Source organism: Procambarus clarkii, chromosome 63 (genome assembly GCF_040958095.1).
Source record: "Procambarus clarkii isolate CNS0578487 chromosome 63, FALCON_Pclarkii_2.0, whole genome shotgun sequence".
Lineage (NCBI taxonomy): Eukaryota > Metazoa > Arthropoda > Malacostraca > Decapoda > Cambaridae > Procambarus > Procambarus clarkii.
Genome location: NC_091212.1, coordinates 11,112,850 through 11,127,935, shown reverse-complemented (window position 1 = coordinate 11,127,935; position 15,086 = coordinate 11,112,850). Strand labels below are relative to the sequence as shown.

The window sequence follows — 15,086 nt, the reverse complement described above, 5'->3', positions numbered from 1 at the left end:
CCTGAGGATGGCAGCGCCAGGACCTGAGGATGGCAGCGCCAGGACCTGAGGATGGCAGCGCCAGGACCTGAGGATGGCAGCGCCAGGACCTGAGGATGGCAGCGCCAGGACCTGAGGATGGCAGCGCTAGGACCTGAGGATGGCAGCGCCAGGACCTGAGGATGGCAGCGCCAGGACCTGAGGATGGCAGCGCTAGGACCTGAGGATGGCAGCGCCAGGACCTGAGGATGGCAGCGCCAGGACCTGAGGATGGCAGCGCCAGGACCTGAGGATGGCAGCGCTAGGACCTGAGGATGGCAGCGCTAGGACCTGAGGATGGCAGCGCTAGGACCTGAGGATGGCAGCGCTAGGACCTGAGGATGGCAGCGCTAGGACCTGAGGATGGCAGCGCTAGGACCTGAGGATGGCAGCGCTAGGACCTGAGGATGGCAGCGCTAGGACCTGAGGTTGGTAGCGCCAGGACCTGAGGATGGCAGCGCCAGGACCTGAGGATGGCAGCGCTAGGACCTGAGGTTGGCAGCGCTAGGACCTGAGGTTGGCAGCGCTAGGACCTGAGGATGGCAGCGCCAGGACCTGAGGTTGGCAGCGCTAGGACCTGAGGATGGCAGCGCTAGGACCTGAGGATGGCAGCGCTAGGACCTGAGAATGGCAGCGCCAGGACCTGAGGTTGGCAGCGCTAGGACCTGAGGATGGCAGCGCTAGGACCTGAGGATGGCAGCGCCAGGACCTGAGGATGGCAGCGCCAGGACCTGAGGATGGCAGCGCCAGGACCTGAGGATGGCAGCGCCAGGACCTGAGTATGGCAGCGCTAGGACCTAAGGTTGGCAGCGCTAGGACCTAAGGATGGCAGCGCTAGGACACACTGCCACAACGATGTGCGCTCCCAGCAGGATCTGCGCCGTGTGGCGGCAGTAAAGTTTGGATCCTCCAGGCGCCGCCGGGAAAGATGTGCGCGGTTGTCATGGCGACCGCCGCGGCTGCGCACTCCGCTCCCATTGATTCTCACGCGTGGTCTAGTTGCGTTTCCTAAAAAAAATAATGCATTTCCTCGTGCATTCAGGAAGTGAAAAGCTGCCGTCGTTAAAATATAAAAGTCACCCGTGAAGACGCGGGAGAAAATTGGCGGGAATATTTGGTGATGGTGAGGCGGGGCGGCGGCGGCGGCTCCTCCGAGGCGCCACCACGCTGACATCTGTTGAAGACACACGTATTTGGCCCGCCACCACTGCTCCTCCCCCACACCGCCGCCAGGCTTCTCTTCCTATAGCCGCCACAACCGCGGAGGTGGCGGCGGCGGACACCGCAGCACGCTCCTGCACCTCTAGCTACTGTGGGAGGGAAGCACCGCTGCTCCCTCCACCTCTGTATCCTGCCGCGGAGGACCGCTGTGACTGTGACCGGTGAGGGAGGACAGGTGACGCCGTTCCCGGTAGTGAGTGGCGGCGGAGTGCCAGAGTGGGTGGCACTCCGGGCAGGGAAGTGACTGCGGCGAGTGTAAGCGAGGTGTGAGGCACTGCCGTGTTGTGAGGCGCTGGACACGCTCTTACTTGAGCTATTGATCTAACTTGAGCACGGCGGGAGGTTGTCGCCTGCGGGAGGGCGGAGGTTGTCGCCTGCGGGAGGGCGGAGGTTGTCGCCTGCGGGAGGGCGGAGGTTGTCGCCTGCGGGAGGGCGGAGGTTGTCGCCTGCGGGAGGGCGGAGGTCGTCGCCTGCGGGAGGGCGGAGGTCGTCGCCTGCGGGAGGGCGGAGGTCGTCGCCTGCGGGAGGGCGGAGGTCGGAGGTCGTCGCCTGCGGGAGGGCGGAGGTCGGAGGTTGTCGCCTGCGGGAGGGCGGAGGTCGGAGGTCGTCGCCTGCGGGAGGGCGGAGGTCGGAGGTCGTCGCCTGCGGGAGGGCCAGGCCGCGTGTGAGGAAGCTCGCGGGTGTAACCGCTGAGAGTGCCGCCCACCCCACCCCCACGCCGCCCACGTAGAGCCACTGCCTCACTGGGCCACGCAGATGAGTGGGCTGCCGTGTTAGTGGCGGTGGGCGTGCTGAGGGACTAGTGTAGTGATGGCCGCCCGCAGTGACGGACCTTCCCTCGCCCCACGCCCACACTGACGCCAGGGATGCAGAGTGCCAGCCCATCGCCGCCCCCTCACCACCGCCCACCACCCACGCCCACCCGGTAAGTCAACAAACACACACAAACACACCGTCGCTAAGGCAAACAAACATGTCCCCAATATCGCGTAGTCGCAGCCACGGCCTTGTGTCACGCCTTTGTCCCTGAACAACACGTGACAGGCCGTGTCCCTTGACGCCCCTTGACGCCTTGACGTCCGTCGACGCAAAGTTTGGACGGGAATAAACCCTTATATAGTTTCCCGATCGTCCATTGCGTCCCGTGGACCAAGGGACCTTGACAGACACTCCACAAGGAGCTATATATCGTACATCACCTCATTACTGCCATGCCTCCCCTAGTGTGGACGACAATGATCACTACTTACACCACAGTTGCATGGTCCTGGGTTTGACTCCCGTGGCAGGGACAGAGACGTTTGGGTAACGTTTCCTTTCACTTGATCCTGTCTTCCTTTCACCCAGAAACTAAGCAACACTGTTGATGAAGGAGACTTCAATAAACCTAGCGAGCTCACTGTTATGAGAATGGGAACACAGTTACACAAACTGACAGTGATTTGGACAGTGCCTGTGTTTGGTAGAGTTGTGTATAGACAGTGATTGTGTATGGGGGAGTTGTGTATGGACAGTGACAGTCATGAAATAGTTTTGTATGGACAGTGACAGTCATGGGGAGTTGTGTATGGACAGTGACAGTCATGGGGGAGTTGTGTATGGACAGTGACAGTCATGGGGGAGTTGTGTATGGACAGTGACAGTCATGGGGGAGTTGTGTATGGACAGTGACAGTCATGGGGGAGTTGTGTTTGGACAGTGACAGTCATGGGGGAGTTGTGTATGGACAGTGACAGTCATGGGGGAGTTGTGTATGGACAGTGACAGTCATGGGGGAGTTGTGTTTGGACAGTGACAGTCATGGGAGAGTTGTGTATGGACAGTGACAGTCATGGGGGGAGTTGTGTATGGACAGTGACAGTCATGGGGAGTTGTGTATGGACAGTGACAGTCATGGGGAGTTGTGTGTGGACAGAGACAGTAATTGAGGAGTTGTGTGTGGACAGTGACAGTCATGGGGAAGTTGTGTATGGACAGTGACAGTCATGGGGGAGTTGTGTTTGGACAGTGACAGTCATGGGAGAGTTGTGTATGGACAGTGACAGTCATGGGGGGAGTTGTGTATGGACAGTGACAGTCATGGGGAGTTGTGTATAGACAGTGACAGTCATGGTGAGTTGTGTGTGGACAGAGACAGTAATTGAGGAGTTGTGTGTGGACAGTGACAGTCATGGGGAAGTTGTGTATGGACAGTGACAGTCATGGGGGAGTTGTGTATGGACAGTGACAGTCATGGGGGAGTTGTGTATGGACAGTGACAGTCATGGGGGAGTTGTGTATGGACAGTGACAGTCATGGGATAGTTGTGTATGGACAGTGACAGTCATGGGGAGTTGTGTATGGACAGTGACTGTCATGGAGGGAGTTGTGTATGGACAGTGACAGTCATGGTGAGTTGTGTATGGACAGTGACAGTCATGGGGGAGTTGTGTATGGACAGTGACAGTCATGGGGGAGTTGTGTAAGGACAGTGACAGTCATGGGGAGTTGTGTATGTATAGTGACAGTCATGGGGAAGTTGTGTATGGACAGTGACAGTCATGGTGAGTTGTGTATGGACAGTGACAGTTATGGGGAGTTGTGTATGGACAGTGACAGTCATGGTGAGTTGTGTATGGACAGTGACAGTTATAGGGGAGTTGTGTATAGACAGTGACAGTCATGGTGAGTTGTGTGTGGACAGAGACAGTAATTGAGGAGTTGTGTGTGGACAGTGACAGTCATGGGGGAGTTGTGTATGGACAGTGACAGTCATGGGGGAGTTGTGTATGGACAGTGACAGTCATGGGGGAGTTGTGTATGGACAGTGACAGTCATGGGGGAGTTGTGTATGGACAGTGACAGTCATGGGATAGTTGTGTATGGACAGTGACGGTCATGGTGAGTTGTGTATGGACAGTGTCTGTCATGGAGGGAGTTGTGTGTGGACAGTGACAGTCATGGTGAGTTGTGTATGGACAGTGACAGTCATGGGGGAGTTGTGTATGGACAGTGACAGTCATGGGGGAGTTGTGTATGGACAAAGACAGTCATGGGATAGTTGTGTATGGACAGTGACCGTCATGGGGGAGTTGAGTATGGACAGTGACAGTCATAGGGGAGTTGTGTATGGACAGTGACAGTCATGGGGGAGCTGTATATGGACAGTGACAGTCATGGGGGAGTTGTATGTGGACAGTGACAATCATGGGGGAGTTGTGTATGGACAGTGACAGTCATGGAGGAGTTGTGTATGGACAGTGACAGTCATGGGGAGTTGTGTATGGACAGTGACCGTCATGGGGGAGTTGTATATAGACAGTGACAGTCATGGGGAGTTATGTATTGACAGTCACAGTCATAGGGAAGTTGTGTTTGGACAGTGACAGTCATGGGGGAGTTGTGTATGGACAGTGACAGTTATGGGGAGTTGTGTATGGACAGTGACAGTTATGGGGAGTTGTGTATGAACAGTGACAGTCATGGGAGTGTTGTGTATGGACAGTGACAGTCATGGTGAGTTGTGTATAGACAGTGACAGTCATGGGGGAGTTGTGTATGGACAGTGACATTCATGGTGAGTGTTGTATAGTGACAGTCATGGGGGAGTTGTGTATGGACAGTGACAATCATTGGGGAGTTGTGTATGGAAAGTGACAGTCATGGAGGAGTTGTGTATGGACAGTGACAGTCATGGGGAGTTGTGTATGGACAGTGACAGTCATGGGGAGTTGTGAATGGACAGTGACAGTCATGGGGGAGTTGTGTATGGACAGTGACAGTCATGGGGGAGTTGTGTAGACAGTGGCAGTCATGGGGAGTTGTGTATAGACAGTGACAGTCATGGGGAGTTGTGTATGTATAGTGACAGTCATGGGGAAGTTGTGTATGGACAGTGACAGTCATGGTGAGTTGTGTATGGACAGTGACAGTTATGAGGAGTTGTGTATGGACAGTGACAGTCATGGTGAGTTGTGTATGGACAGTGACAGTTATAGGGGAGTTGTGTATAGACAGTGACAGTCATGGTGAGTTGTGTGTGGACAGTGACAGTAATTGAGGAGTTGTGTGTGGACAGTGACAGTCATGGGGAAGTTGTGTATGGACAGTGACAGTCATGGGGGAGTTGTGTATGGACAGTGACAGTCATGGGGGAGCTGTATATGGACAGTGACAGTCATGGGGAGTTGTGTATGGACAGTGACAGTCATGGGGAGTTGTGTATAGACAGTGACAGTCATGGGGGAGTTGTGTATGGACAAAGACAGTCATGGGATAGTTGTGTATGGACAGTGACCGTCATGGGGGAGTTGAGTATGGACAGTGACAGTCATAGGGGAGTTGTGTATGGACAGTGACAGTCATGGGGGAGCTGTATATGGACAGTGACAGTCATGGGGGAGTTGTATGTGGACAGTGACAATCATGGGGGAGTTGTGTATGGACAGTGACAGTCATGGAGGAGTTGTGTATGGACAGTGACAGTCATGGGGAGTTGTGTATGGACAGTGACCGTCATGGGGGAGTTGTATATAGACAGTGACAGTCATGGGGAGTTATGTATTGACAGTCACAGTCATAGGGAAGTTGTGTTTGGACAGTGACAGTCATGGGGGAGTTGTGTATGGACAGTGACAGTTATGGGGAGTTGTGTATGGACAGTGACAGTTATGGGGAGTTGTGTATGAACAGTGACAGTCATGGGAGTGTTGTGTATGGACAGTGACAGTCATGGTGAGTTGTGTATAGACAGTGACAGTCATGGGGGAGTTGTGTATGGACAGTGACATTCATGGTGAGTGTTGTGTATGGACAGTGACAGTCATGGTGAGTTGTGTATAGACAGTGACAGTCATGGGGGAGTTGTGTATGGACAGTGACATTCATGGTGAGTGTTGTATAGTGACAGTCATGGGGGAGTTGTGTATGGACAGTGACAATCATTGGGGAGTTGTGTATGGAAAGTGACAGTCATGGAGGAGTTGTGTATGGACAGTGACAGTCATGGGGAGTTGTGTATGGACAGTGACAGTCATGGGGAGTTGTGAATGGACAGTGACAGTCATGGGGGAGTTGTGTATGGACAGTGACAGTCATGGGGGAGTTGTGTAGACAGTGGCAGTCATGGGGAGTTGTGTATAGACAGTGACAGTCATGGGGAGTTGTGTATGTATAGTGACAGTCATGGGGAAGTTGTGTATGGACAGTGACAGTCATGGTGAGTTGTGTATGGACAGTGACAGTTATGAGGAGTTGTGTATGGACAGTGACAGTCATGGTGAGTTGTGTATGGACAGTGACAGTTATAGGGGAGTTGTGTATAGACAGTGACAGTCATGGTGAGTTGTGTGTGGACAGTGACAGTAATTGAGGAGTTGTGTGTGGACAGTGACAGTCATGGGGAAGTTGTGTATGGACAGTGACAGTCATGGGGGAGTTGTGTATGGACAGTGACAGTCATGGGGGAGCTGTATATGGACAGTGACAGTCATGGGGAGTTGTGTATGGACAGTGACAGTCATGGGGAGTTGTGTATAGACAGTGACAGTCATGGGGGAGTTGTGTAGACAGTGGCAGTCATGAGGAGTTGTGTATGGAGAGTGACAGTAATGGGGGAGTTGTGTATAGACAGTGACAGTCATGGGGAGTTATGTATGGACAGTGACAGTCATGGGAAGTTGTGTATGGACAGTGGCAGTCATGAGGGACTTGTGTATGGACAGTGGCAGTCATGAGGGAGTTGTGTATGGGCAGTGACAGTCATGGGGAGTTGTGTATGGACAGTGACAGTCATGGGAAGTTGTGTATGGACAGTGACAGTCATGGGATAGTTGTGTATGGACAGTGACCGTCATGGGGAGTTGTGTATGGACAGTGACAGTCATGGGGAGTTGTGTATGGACAGTGACCGTCATGGGGAGTTGTGTATGGACAGTGTCAATCATGAGGGAGTTGTGTATGGACAGTGACAGTCGTGGGAAGTTGTGTATGGACAGTGAAAGTCATGGGAAGTTGTGTATGGACAGTGAAAGTTATGGGGAGTTGTGTATGGTCAGTGACAGTCGTGGAGGAGTTGTGTATGGACAGTGACAGTCATGGGGGAGTTGTGTATGGACAGTGACAGTCATGGGGGAGTTGTGTATGGACAGTGACAGTCATGCGGAGTTGTGTATTCACAGTGACAGTCATGCGGAGTTGTGTATGGACAGTGACAGTCATGAGGAGTTGTATAAGGACAGTGACAGTCATGGGGGAGTTGTGTATGGACAGTGACCGTCATGGGGAGTTGTGTATGGACAGTGACAGTCATGGGGAGTTGTGTATGGACAGTGACAGTCATGGGGAGTTGTGTATGGACAGTGACAGACATGGTGAGTTGTGTATGGACAGTGACAGTCATGGGAAGTTGTGTATGGACAGTGACAGTCGTGGAGGAGTTGTGTATCGACAGTGACAGTCATGGGAAGTTGTGTATTGACAGTGAAAGTCATGGGAAGTTGTGTATGGACAGTGACAGTCATGGGAAGTTGTGTATTGACAGTGAAAGTCATGGGAAGTTGTGTATGGACAGTGAAAGTCATGGGAAGTTGTGTATGGACAGTGACATTCATGGGGAGTTGTGTATGGACAGTGACAGTCATGGGGAGCTATGTATGGACAGTGACAGTCATGGGGCGTTGTGTATGGACAGTGACAGTTATGGGGGAGTTGTGTATGGACAGTGACAGTCATGGGGGAGTTGTGTATGGACAGTGACAGTCATGGGGCGTTGTGTATGGACAGTGACAGTTATGGGGGAGTTGTGTATGGACAGTGACAGTCATGGGGGAGTTGTGTGTGGACAGTGGCAGTCATGGGGGAGTTGTGTATGGACAGTGACAGTCATGGGGGAGTTGTGTATGGACAGTGGCAGTCATGAGGGAGTTGTGTATGGGCAGTGACAGTCATGGGAAGTTGTGTATGGACAGTGAAAGTTATGGGGAGTTGTGTATGGTCAGTGACAGTCGTGGAGGAGTTGTGTATGGACAGTGACAGTCATGGGGGAGTTGTGTATGGACAGTGACAGTCATGGGGGAGTTGTGTATGGACAGTGACAGTCATGGGGGAGTTGTGTATGGACAGTGACAGTCATGCGGAGTTGTGTATTCACAGTGACAGTCATGCGGAGTTGTGTATGGACAGTGACAGTCATGAGGAGTTGTATAAGGACAGTGACAGTCATGGGGGAGTTGTGTATGGACAGTGACCGTCATGGGGAGTTGTGTATGGACAGTGACAGTCATGGGGAGTTGTGTATGGACAGTGACAGTCATGGGGGAGTTGTGTATGGACAGTAACAGTCATGGGGGAGTTGTGTATGGACAGTGACAGTCATGGGGGAGTTGTGTATGGACAGTAACAGTCATGGGGGAGTTGTGTATGGACAGTGACAGTCATGGAGGAGTTGTGTATGGACAGTGACAGTCATGGGGGAGTTGTGTATGGACAGTGACAGTCATGGGGAGTTGTGTATGGACAGTGACAGTCATGGGGGAGTTGTGTATGGACAGTGACAGTCATGGGGAGTTGTGTATGGACAGTGACAGTCATGGTGGTGGTGTCTAGACAGTGGCAGTACGTGGTGGTGGTGTCTAGACAGTGGCAGCTGGTGGCAGAGTGATGTTGACAGTAGGCTGATGATGGCTGTGGTCTCTGCCAATTTCAGCGTTGTGAGCGGTTCTTGGAGCAGAGGAGAGCGAGCATTTCATGGATATTATTATCCTTTTTACGAGTGTGTGTGTGTCGACGGCGGGGATGGGAGCCGTGTTGGTGTTGGGAGCTGTGTGTGTGTATGTTGGTCACAGCTGCTGTGGCTGTGGTCGGGACCTGTAGTGGGTGTTTGGCACACACATACACGCACACGCACACACACATACATACATACATACACACACACACACACACACACACACACACACACACACACACACACACACACACACACACACACACACACACACACCCAAAGAAAGAAATTTTTCCGTGTCATAGTAGTTAACAGATGGAATACATTAGACAGTGATGTGGTGGAGGCTGACTCCATACACAGCTTCAAGTGTAGATATGATAGAGCCCAGTAGGCTCGGGAACCTGTACACCAGTTGATTGACAGTTGAGAGGCGGGACCAAAGAACCAGAGCTCAACCCCCCCGCAAGCACAACTACGTAAGTACAACTAGGTAAATACTACAAATAATTACGCAACCCATCGTCCAACATCGTAGTACAGTAATTACAGTAACTTTGGGTGTGACGTACACACAATTGGACTGTTGTACCCACAACCATGTTGTGTACTATTGGAACAACTCCTAACCTGTCGTAAGCCTGAATACGCCATGCTAGGCCTAATATATGAACCTATAGGCTTAATTTAGTACATGCATGAGCGATACTAGGCCTAGGATAGATTAGGATAGAAAAAAAATGCCCTCTAGAAAATTGATGGTACAAAACGTGGTTTTTGGAGTACAAGCGTCCATTTTTGTACGTTTCACTTAGAGTTGCTTTCAGTACTATTATTTCTGGATGAAAAGTACTGGGTGTAGGTACTCTTGGTGAGGTCGCTGCTCCTTGGCCACTTAATAAAGTATGTGACATCTGAACCCCAGATAACACGGTTGTGATGTACAGTACAGGCAAGGGAGCCGTCTAATAGCATTCACGACAATCGTATTGGCGTTTACATTCCATTGGAGACTTTCAGCGCCGTGGAGAGGGGGGGAGACCTGCTGCATGGGTAACAGCTTCTCCTCCATATCAACCTACCCTGGCTTTGGACCCTGGAGAGGCCACTCCAGACCGCACCTCCATAGTCTCCTGAGACTGATGGATGTCTACTTTGCTTCTCACTGTATATTGTCGTGGATGCTTGCAGACGGCTTCCTTCTTGAGGTTATCTTGAGATGATTTCGGGGCTTTAGTGTCCCCGCGGCCCGGTCCTCGACCAGGCCTCCACCCCCAGGAAGCAGCCCGTGACAGCTGACTAACTCCCAGGTACCTATTTACTGCTAGGTAACAGGGGCATTCAGGGTGAAAGAAACTTTGCCCATTTGTTTCTGCCTCGTGCGGGAATCGAACCCGCGCCACAGAATTACGAGTCCTGCGCGCTATCCACCAGGCTACGAGGCCCCTACCCTTGCCCGTGTTGAGAACGCCATTCGAACCAACACTTTCCCCATGTCAGCCAAAGACCACAGGGAGTCTAGCAGCTGCCCCGAGGACCACCAGAGGCACTCAGTGTCCCCAGAGGGGGTAGAGAGAGAAATGTGGTGGGGCTTCATAGTGGGTTACGCCTCTATTATTTCGTTGGCGGAGCACACACTTCCTCACACAGTGTACGGGATTGATGCTCTCTCTTCAACCCGTCCTCCTAAGGTTCCCAAACGTCTAGAAATTGTCGCACTAAAGTGTCCTTATCCTAACCTACCAGAGAACCCAAAACAGAGAACGGGACAGGATGTAAATTTTTCGAGCCGCTTCCATTTTCTAAGCACGACAATTTTTCGTCTTAGGGAGAGTATACGTCAAAATGCGACGTTCTGTTAGGCTTGGCAGCTACTCTCACAGTATCCGTCAAACAGCTTTGAGTGACTAGGCTACCCCCCATCCTCCCCTATGATCACTTGACCTACTCTAGCTTGACGTGGTGATCCCGTCAACACCACTGCTGGTTTACTGGTCTAGGTTTGACCTGCGTCAGGAACCGACACACACACACACACACACTACCAGGAATGACTGTTACCTCGATGATTTAGCCTAGTATTAATCTGAGTCTTAAATCTAAATCTTAGTCTTAGTCACCTTAGCCTAGTCACTCACGTTAATTTGTATTATAATAACCTCTCCGTAGTGTTCTAGTAATTCCAATTTAGCCCGGTATTCAGTAACAGCTTGGGCTTACTCAACCCGTATATGAGACAGCATGGTACAGTATAGAGTTGGAGCGGGAATAAGAAATACAGCGTCAAATAATTACATTTACTAAATAAAAATAAACAAACATTTAACAGTTTAGGCAACACTAGCCTCTTCCATTGCTTCTTATGACCACTTTTGGCTTTGACTAATTCAAAGTTTACGCTGCCGTGGAGTATCCATGTATACACCTCTACCTCTAACAAATAATTAATCTTGACAAAGAACTATGCAACCCGTTCTCGCAAATTTAATAAGTCAATATTGACTTATTAAATATGTGCATAGGTGACATACTTAACATAATAGTTTCCCTTGAAAAGCTTCATAGAAAACACCGACCTTACCTAACCTACTTAGTATGTTAAGATAAGCATCTTATTGCTTCGTAATCACAATTATTACCTAACCTATAATAGGTATAGGTTAAGTAATAATTGTAATTACGAAGCAATAAGATGCTTATCTTAAGATACTAACAAGGTTAGGTAAGGTCGGTGTTTTCTATGAATCTTTTTAAGGGTATCTATTATGTTAAGTATGTCACCTATGCACATATTTAATAAGTCAATATTGACTTTACGAATTTGCGAGAGCGGGTTGAACTATGAGGCTTTGAATCATAAATATTTTAAACTAAATTCTCCAAAGCAGAAACCGAGTATGAAAACTTTTAGGAGTCATGAGGCTACGTCATCAATTTAGATATTGTCATGGTACCAATACTCAACACACAGCTTTATATATATCATAGTACATGTGACCGTTAATAACAGTATTCATTAGTGAATGTTACTAGTTCCTTAAGGAAAGTCTAGTCTCAAGGGGGTGAAATGGAAGGGGGAATTTTACTTAGACAGGTGATATTCAGTTTAGGCTTGGAGTTTCTCGTTGCTGAAGTCCGCACTCTGCTTAACGCTGCTTCAGCTGCTGTCTGCGTCGACATCACTCCCTCATCAGACGTCTGACGGTGGTACAAGCGCCCTGCTGACTTCTCCAGTAGCAGACTAGCTCGGTGGAAGTCAATTGGCTTCTTCGCCCGAGATATCATTCCGCGGAGTTCTCCAGCACTGGCTTCCCTCACTGGGGTCTAGGAGAGACGCGCTCATAGCATCCCCGGGACACTCTCCTTAGCTGGGTCGTGGGTCGACGGGCCGCCTCCACAACCAACTCAACTCTGCGATGCTTTTGGGCAGCGCTTCACCCCCGCTAGGCTGCAACAACACACAATCTCCACGAGCACCGCCCTCGGTGGCTGGCTGGTTGATAGTTCACCTTTGGCACCGTCCCTGCTCGCACTATAGTCTTCCTGTTCAACAGGTAAACTTTAAACTATCAGGAGAGGCATCTTGTCTCCTTGAAGCTCAAGTTGACTGCGAACAACGCAAATTTTGCGAATCCTTTGAGCCGGCCGAATCGAATCCTTGACAGGCCGTCTCGTCTAGTGACTGGCCTGTACCGGACCTCTTAGTCACCTGCTGATTGGCTGGTGCTCATCTCACCTGCCAATCGAGTTTCTCGTTGTAGCCCGTGTAGGCTGGTGTCATCGCCCCAGGCGGGAGTCCGTTACCCGCAGGTTAACTCCAGCGCCATCTTGGAGAATATCCAGCCAGGGTATCCGGGAATTTACAAAAATAGTATGCCCATAACCGCGCAAGTTTCACCTTATCCATAAACTAAAATACTCTTTGGGCCGTTTATTATGTTTCCAGGATGGACCAAATGACTCTTGACGTGGGAAAAGGCTTAAATTACACGGCGATCATAACAATATACATTTGAGAGTTTATATTAGTCCTCAACATTGCTGAGAACTAAAGTACACTTGGTGTTTGGTCAGTAAGGTAATGCACTGGCCTTGATAACCCTCCAGATGTTGATAGGCATCAAGCCCAATACCAAACCAAATCTACAATAGTGTGGTAGGTCACTTGTGGTAGGAGTGGGGCCCAACCACAGCTCCAAGTGGGCACTCATCCCCAAGTCCTGACTCTTATAATTCAATATTCATAAATACATAAATTACCAGTAGCGCGAGTGCTTAGTGTAAAGTGGAGAACAAAGCTGGAATACAGGGAAGACTCCAGAAGTACGTAAGTCAGCAGACATAGCGCCACAACACAAGAGAGGTAATAAAGCCTCGGCCAGTACACAGGTCGCACTAATGCCACACATAATTAAAGCATTGAAAGAGGGATTAAGAATCATATCTCCAGTATTATGCATGACCGGCACAACCCCAAGGTCAACATTATTTGTTGTTTACAGTCAGTAGCTGGTAATAACTCCCTCCCCCTCTTGACTTACAACCCCCCCCCCCCTCTTGACTTACAACCCCCCCTCTTGACTTACAACCCCTCCCTCCCCCCCCGCCGCCCATAATAACAATAAATCACAACAACGTGGCTGAAACAACCCAATTATGAGGAAGTGAAGGTGGCGACGTTTTGGTCCGTCCTGGACCATTATTTGTGAGTGACTGGTCTTGATAATGGTCCGAGACAGACCGAAACGTCTCGTGAGGGGACGAGATAGACCGAAACGTCATCACGTTCGTCTATATCTGTGGATGGGGTACCTTCTTGAGTTATCTTGAGGTTATCTTGAGATGATTTCGGGGTCTTTAGTGTCCCCGCGGCCCGGTCCTCGACCAGGCCTCCACCCCCAGGAAGCAGCCCGTGACAGCTGACTAACACCCAGGTACCTATTTTACTGCTAGGTAACAGGGGCATAGGGTGACAGAAACTCTGCCCATTGTTTCTCGCCGACGCTGGGGATCGAACCAGGGACCACAGGATCACAAGTCCAGCGTGCTGTCCGCTCGGCCGACCGGCTCCCTTCAGTGTCAACACTTCGCTCAGCGCCTCGCGCAAGTTTCCTCTTTTTCAAAAGTAAGAGAACCCGGAACCCAGACGAGACATTGATTCAAGATTTCCTCAGCAACAGAAGGTGTTGCTATGTCTTCGTAGATAATACTGAAATGTGGAGGGAGGAGTCCCTAGAGTTATGCGGCCATCTTGACCCAGATTTCTTGCTCTTGAACTGTGTTTTTTGTATGATTTAATACTGTAATATATATATTATCCACCGCCTGCGTAACCATCAAACTTCAATCACCACCCACACACAAACCCAAAACCTCCTGCAATCACCTACATAATTACACAAACCCAACAACCCCCCACACCACACAAACCCACCGACCCCCCCCCCACCACCACCACCACCACCACATACAACCACAGTTTACCTCCACAACACACCCCAACGCTACCTTAATAATTATTATTATAAATGAGAGATACCTGGCGAAGGGAACGGAATTTATTGCTGGATCTTTGCGATCGAAAAAGCTCTTAACTCCATCATTGAGAGCGTGTACACTGGTCTCTAGCGCATGACACACAACATGGCTGTAAACCGATTGGTGGGGTGTGTTCCAGGGAATAATTAGTAGGATAAGGCTTACCGGAGCTATGGGAAGGGAAGAATCTCGGCCTGCTAAGAGGAGGCAAAAATAGTTTATTCCTGGAGTCACCTGTGTAGAGAGGGAGAGGGAGAGAGGGAGGGAGAGAGAGAGGGAGAGGGAGGGAGAGGGAGAGGGAGAGGGAGGGAGAGGGAGGGAGAGGGAGAGAGAGGGAGAGAGAGGGAGAGAGAGGGAGAGAGAGGGAGAGAGGGAGGGAGAGGGAGAGAGAGGGAGAGAGGGAGAGGGAGAGGGAGAGGGAGGGAGGGAGGGAGGGAGGGGCGAGCGAGTATCCAATCTCACCCAATTCATCTCAATTTTGTCGCTGTGGACACCGAATCCAAATAGAAGATCCTTAAGAAAAATGAAAGTGAATAAATCTGTACGCATTTTCGGACTATTTGGCAGTTTGGTTTAAATAAGTTTAGGATTGTTCGCTTACGGT

General features: G+C 50.5%; 1 protein-coding gene across 12 annotated transcripts in view; it reads left to right on the top strand.

Annotated features, from left to right (window-relative positions):
* Window positions 1-15,086, top strand: part of LOC123769529 (uncharacterized) — a 193,761-nt gene that overhangs the window by 77,801 nt on the left and 100,874 nt on the right. The window contains exon 1 of one of the 12 annotated variants that reach the window (XM_069308714.1): window positions 1,129-2,164. The exons of the other annotated variants lie outside the window; for them this stretch is intronic. Within the exon in view, the coding sequence (XP_069164815.1) occupies window positions 2,106-2,164 (59 nt within the window). The 5' untranslated portion in view covers window positions 1,129-2,105. Of the gene's footprint in view, window positions 1-1,128; window positions 2,165-15,086 lie in introns of those variants that run through there. 12 annotated transcript variants of the gene reach the window in all.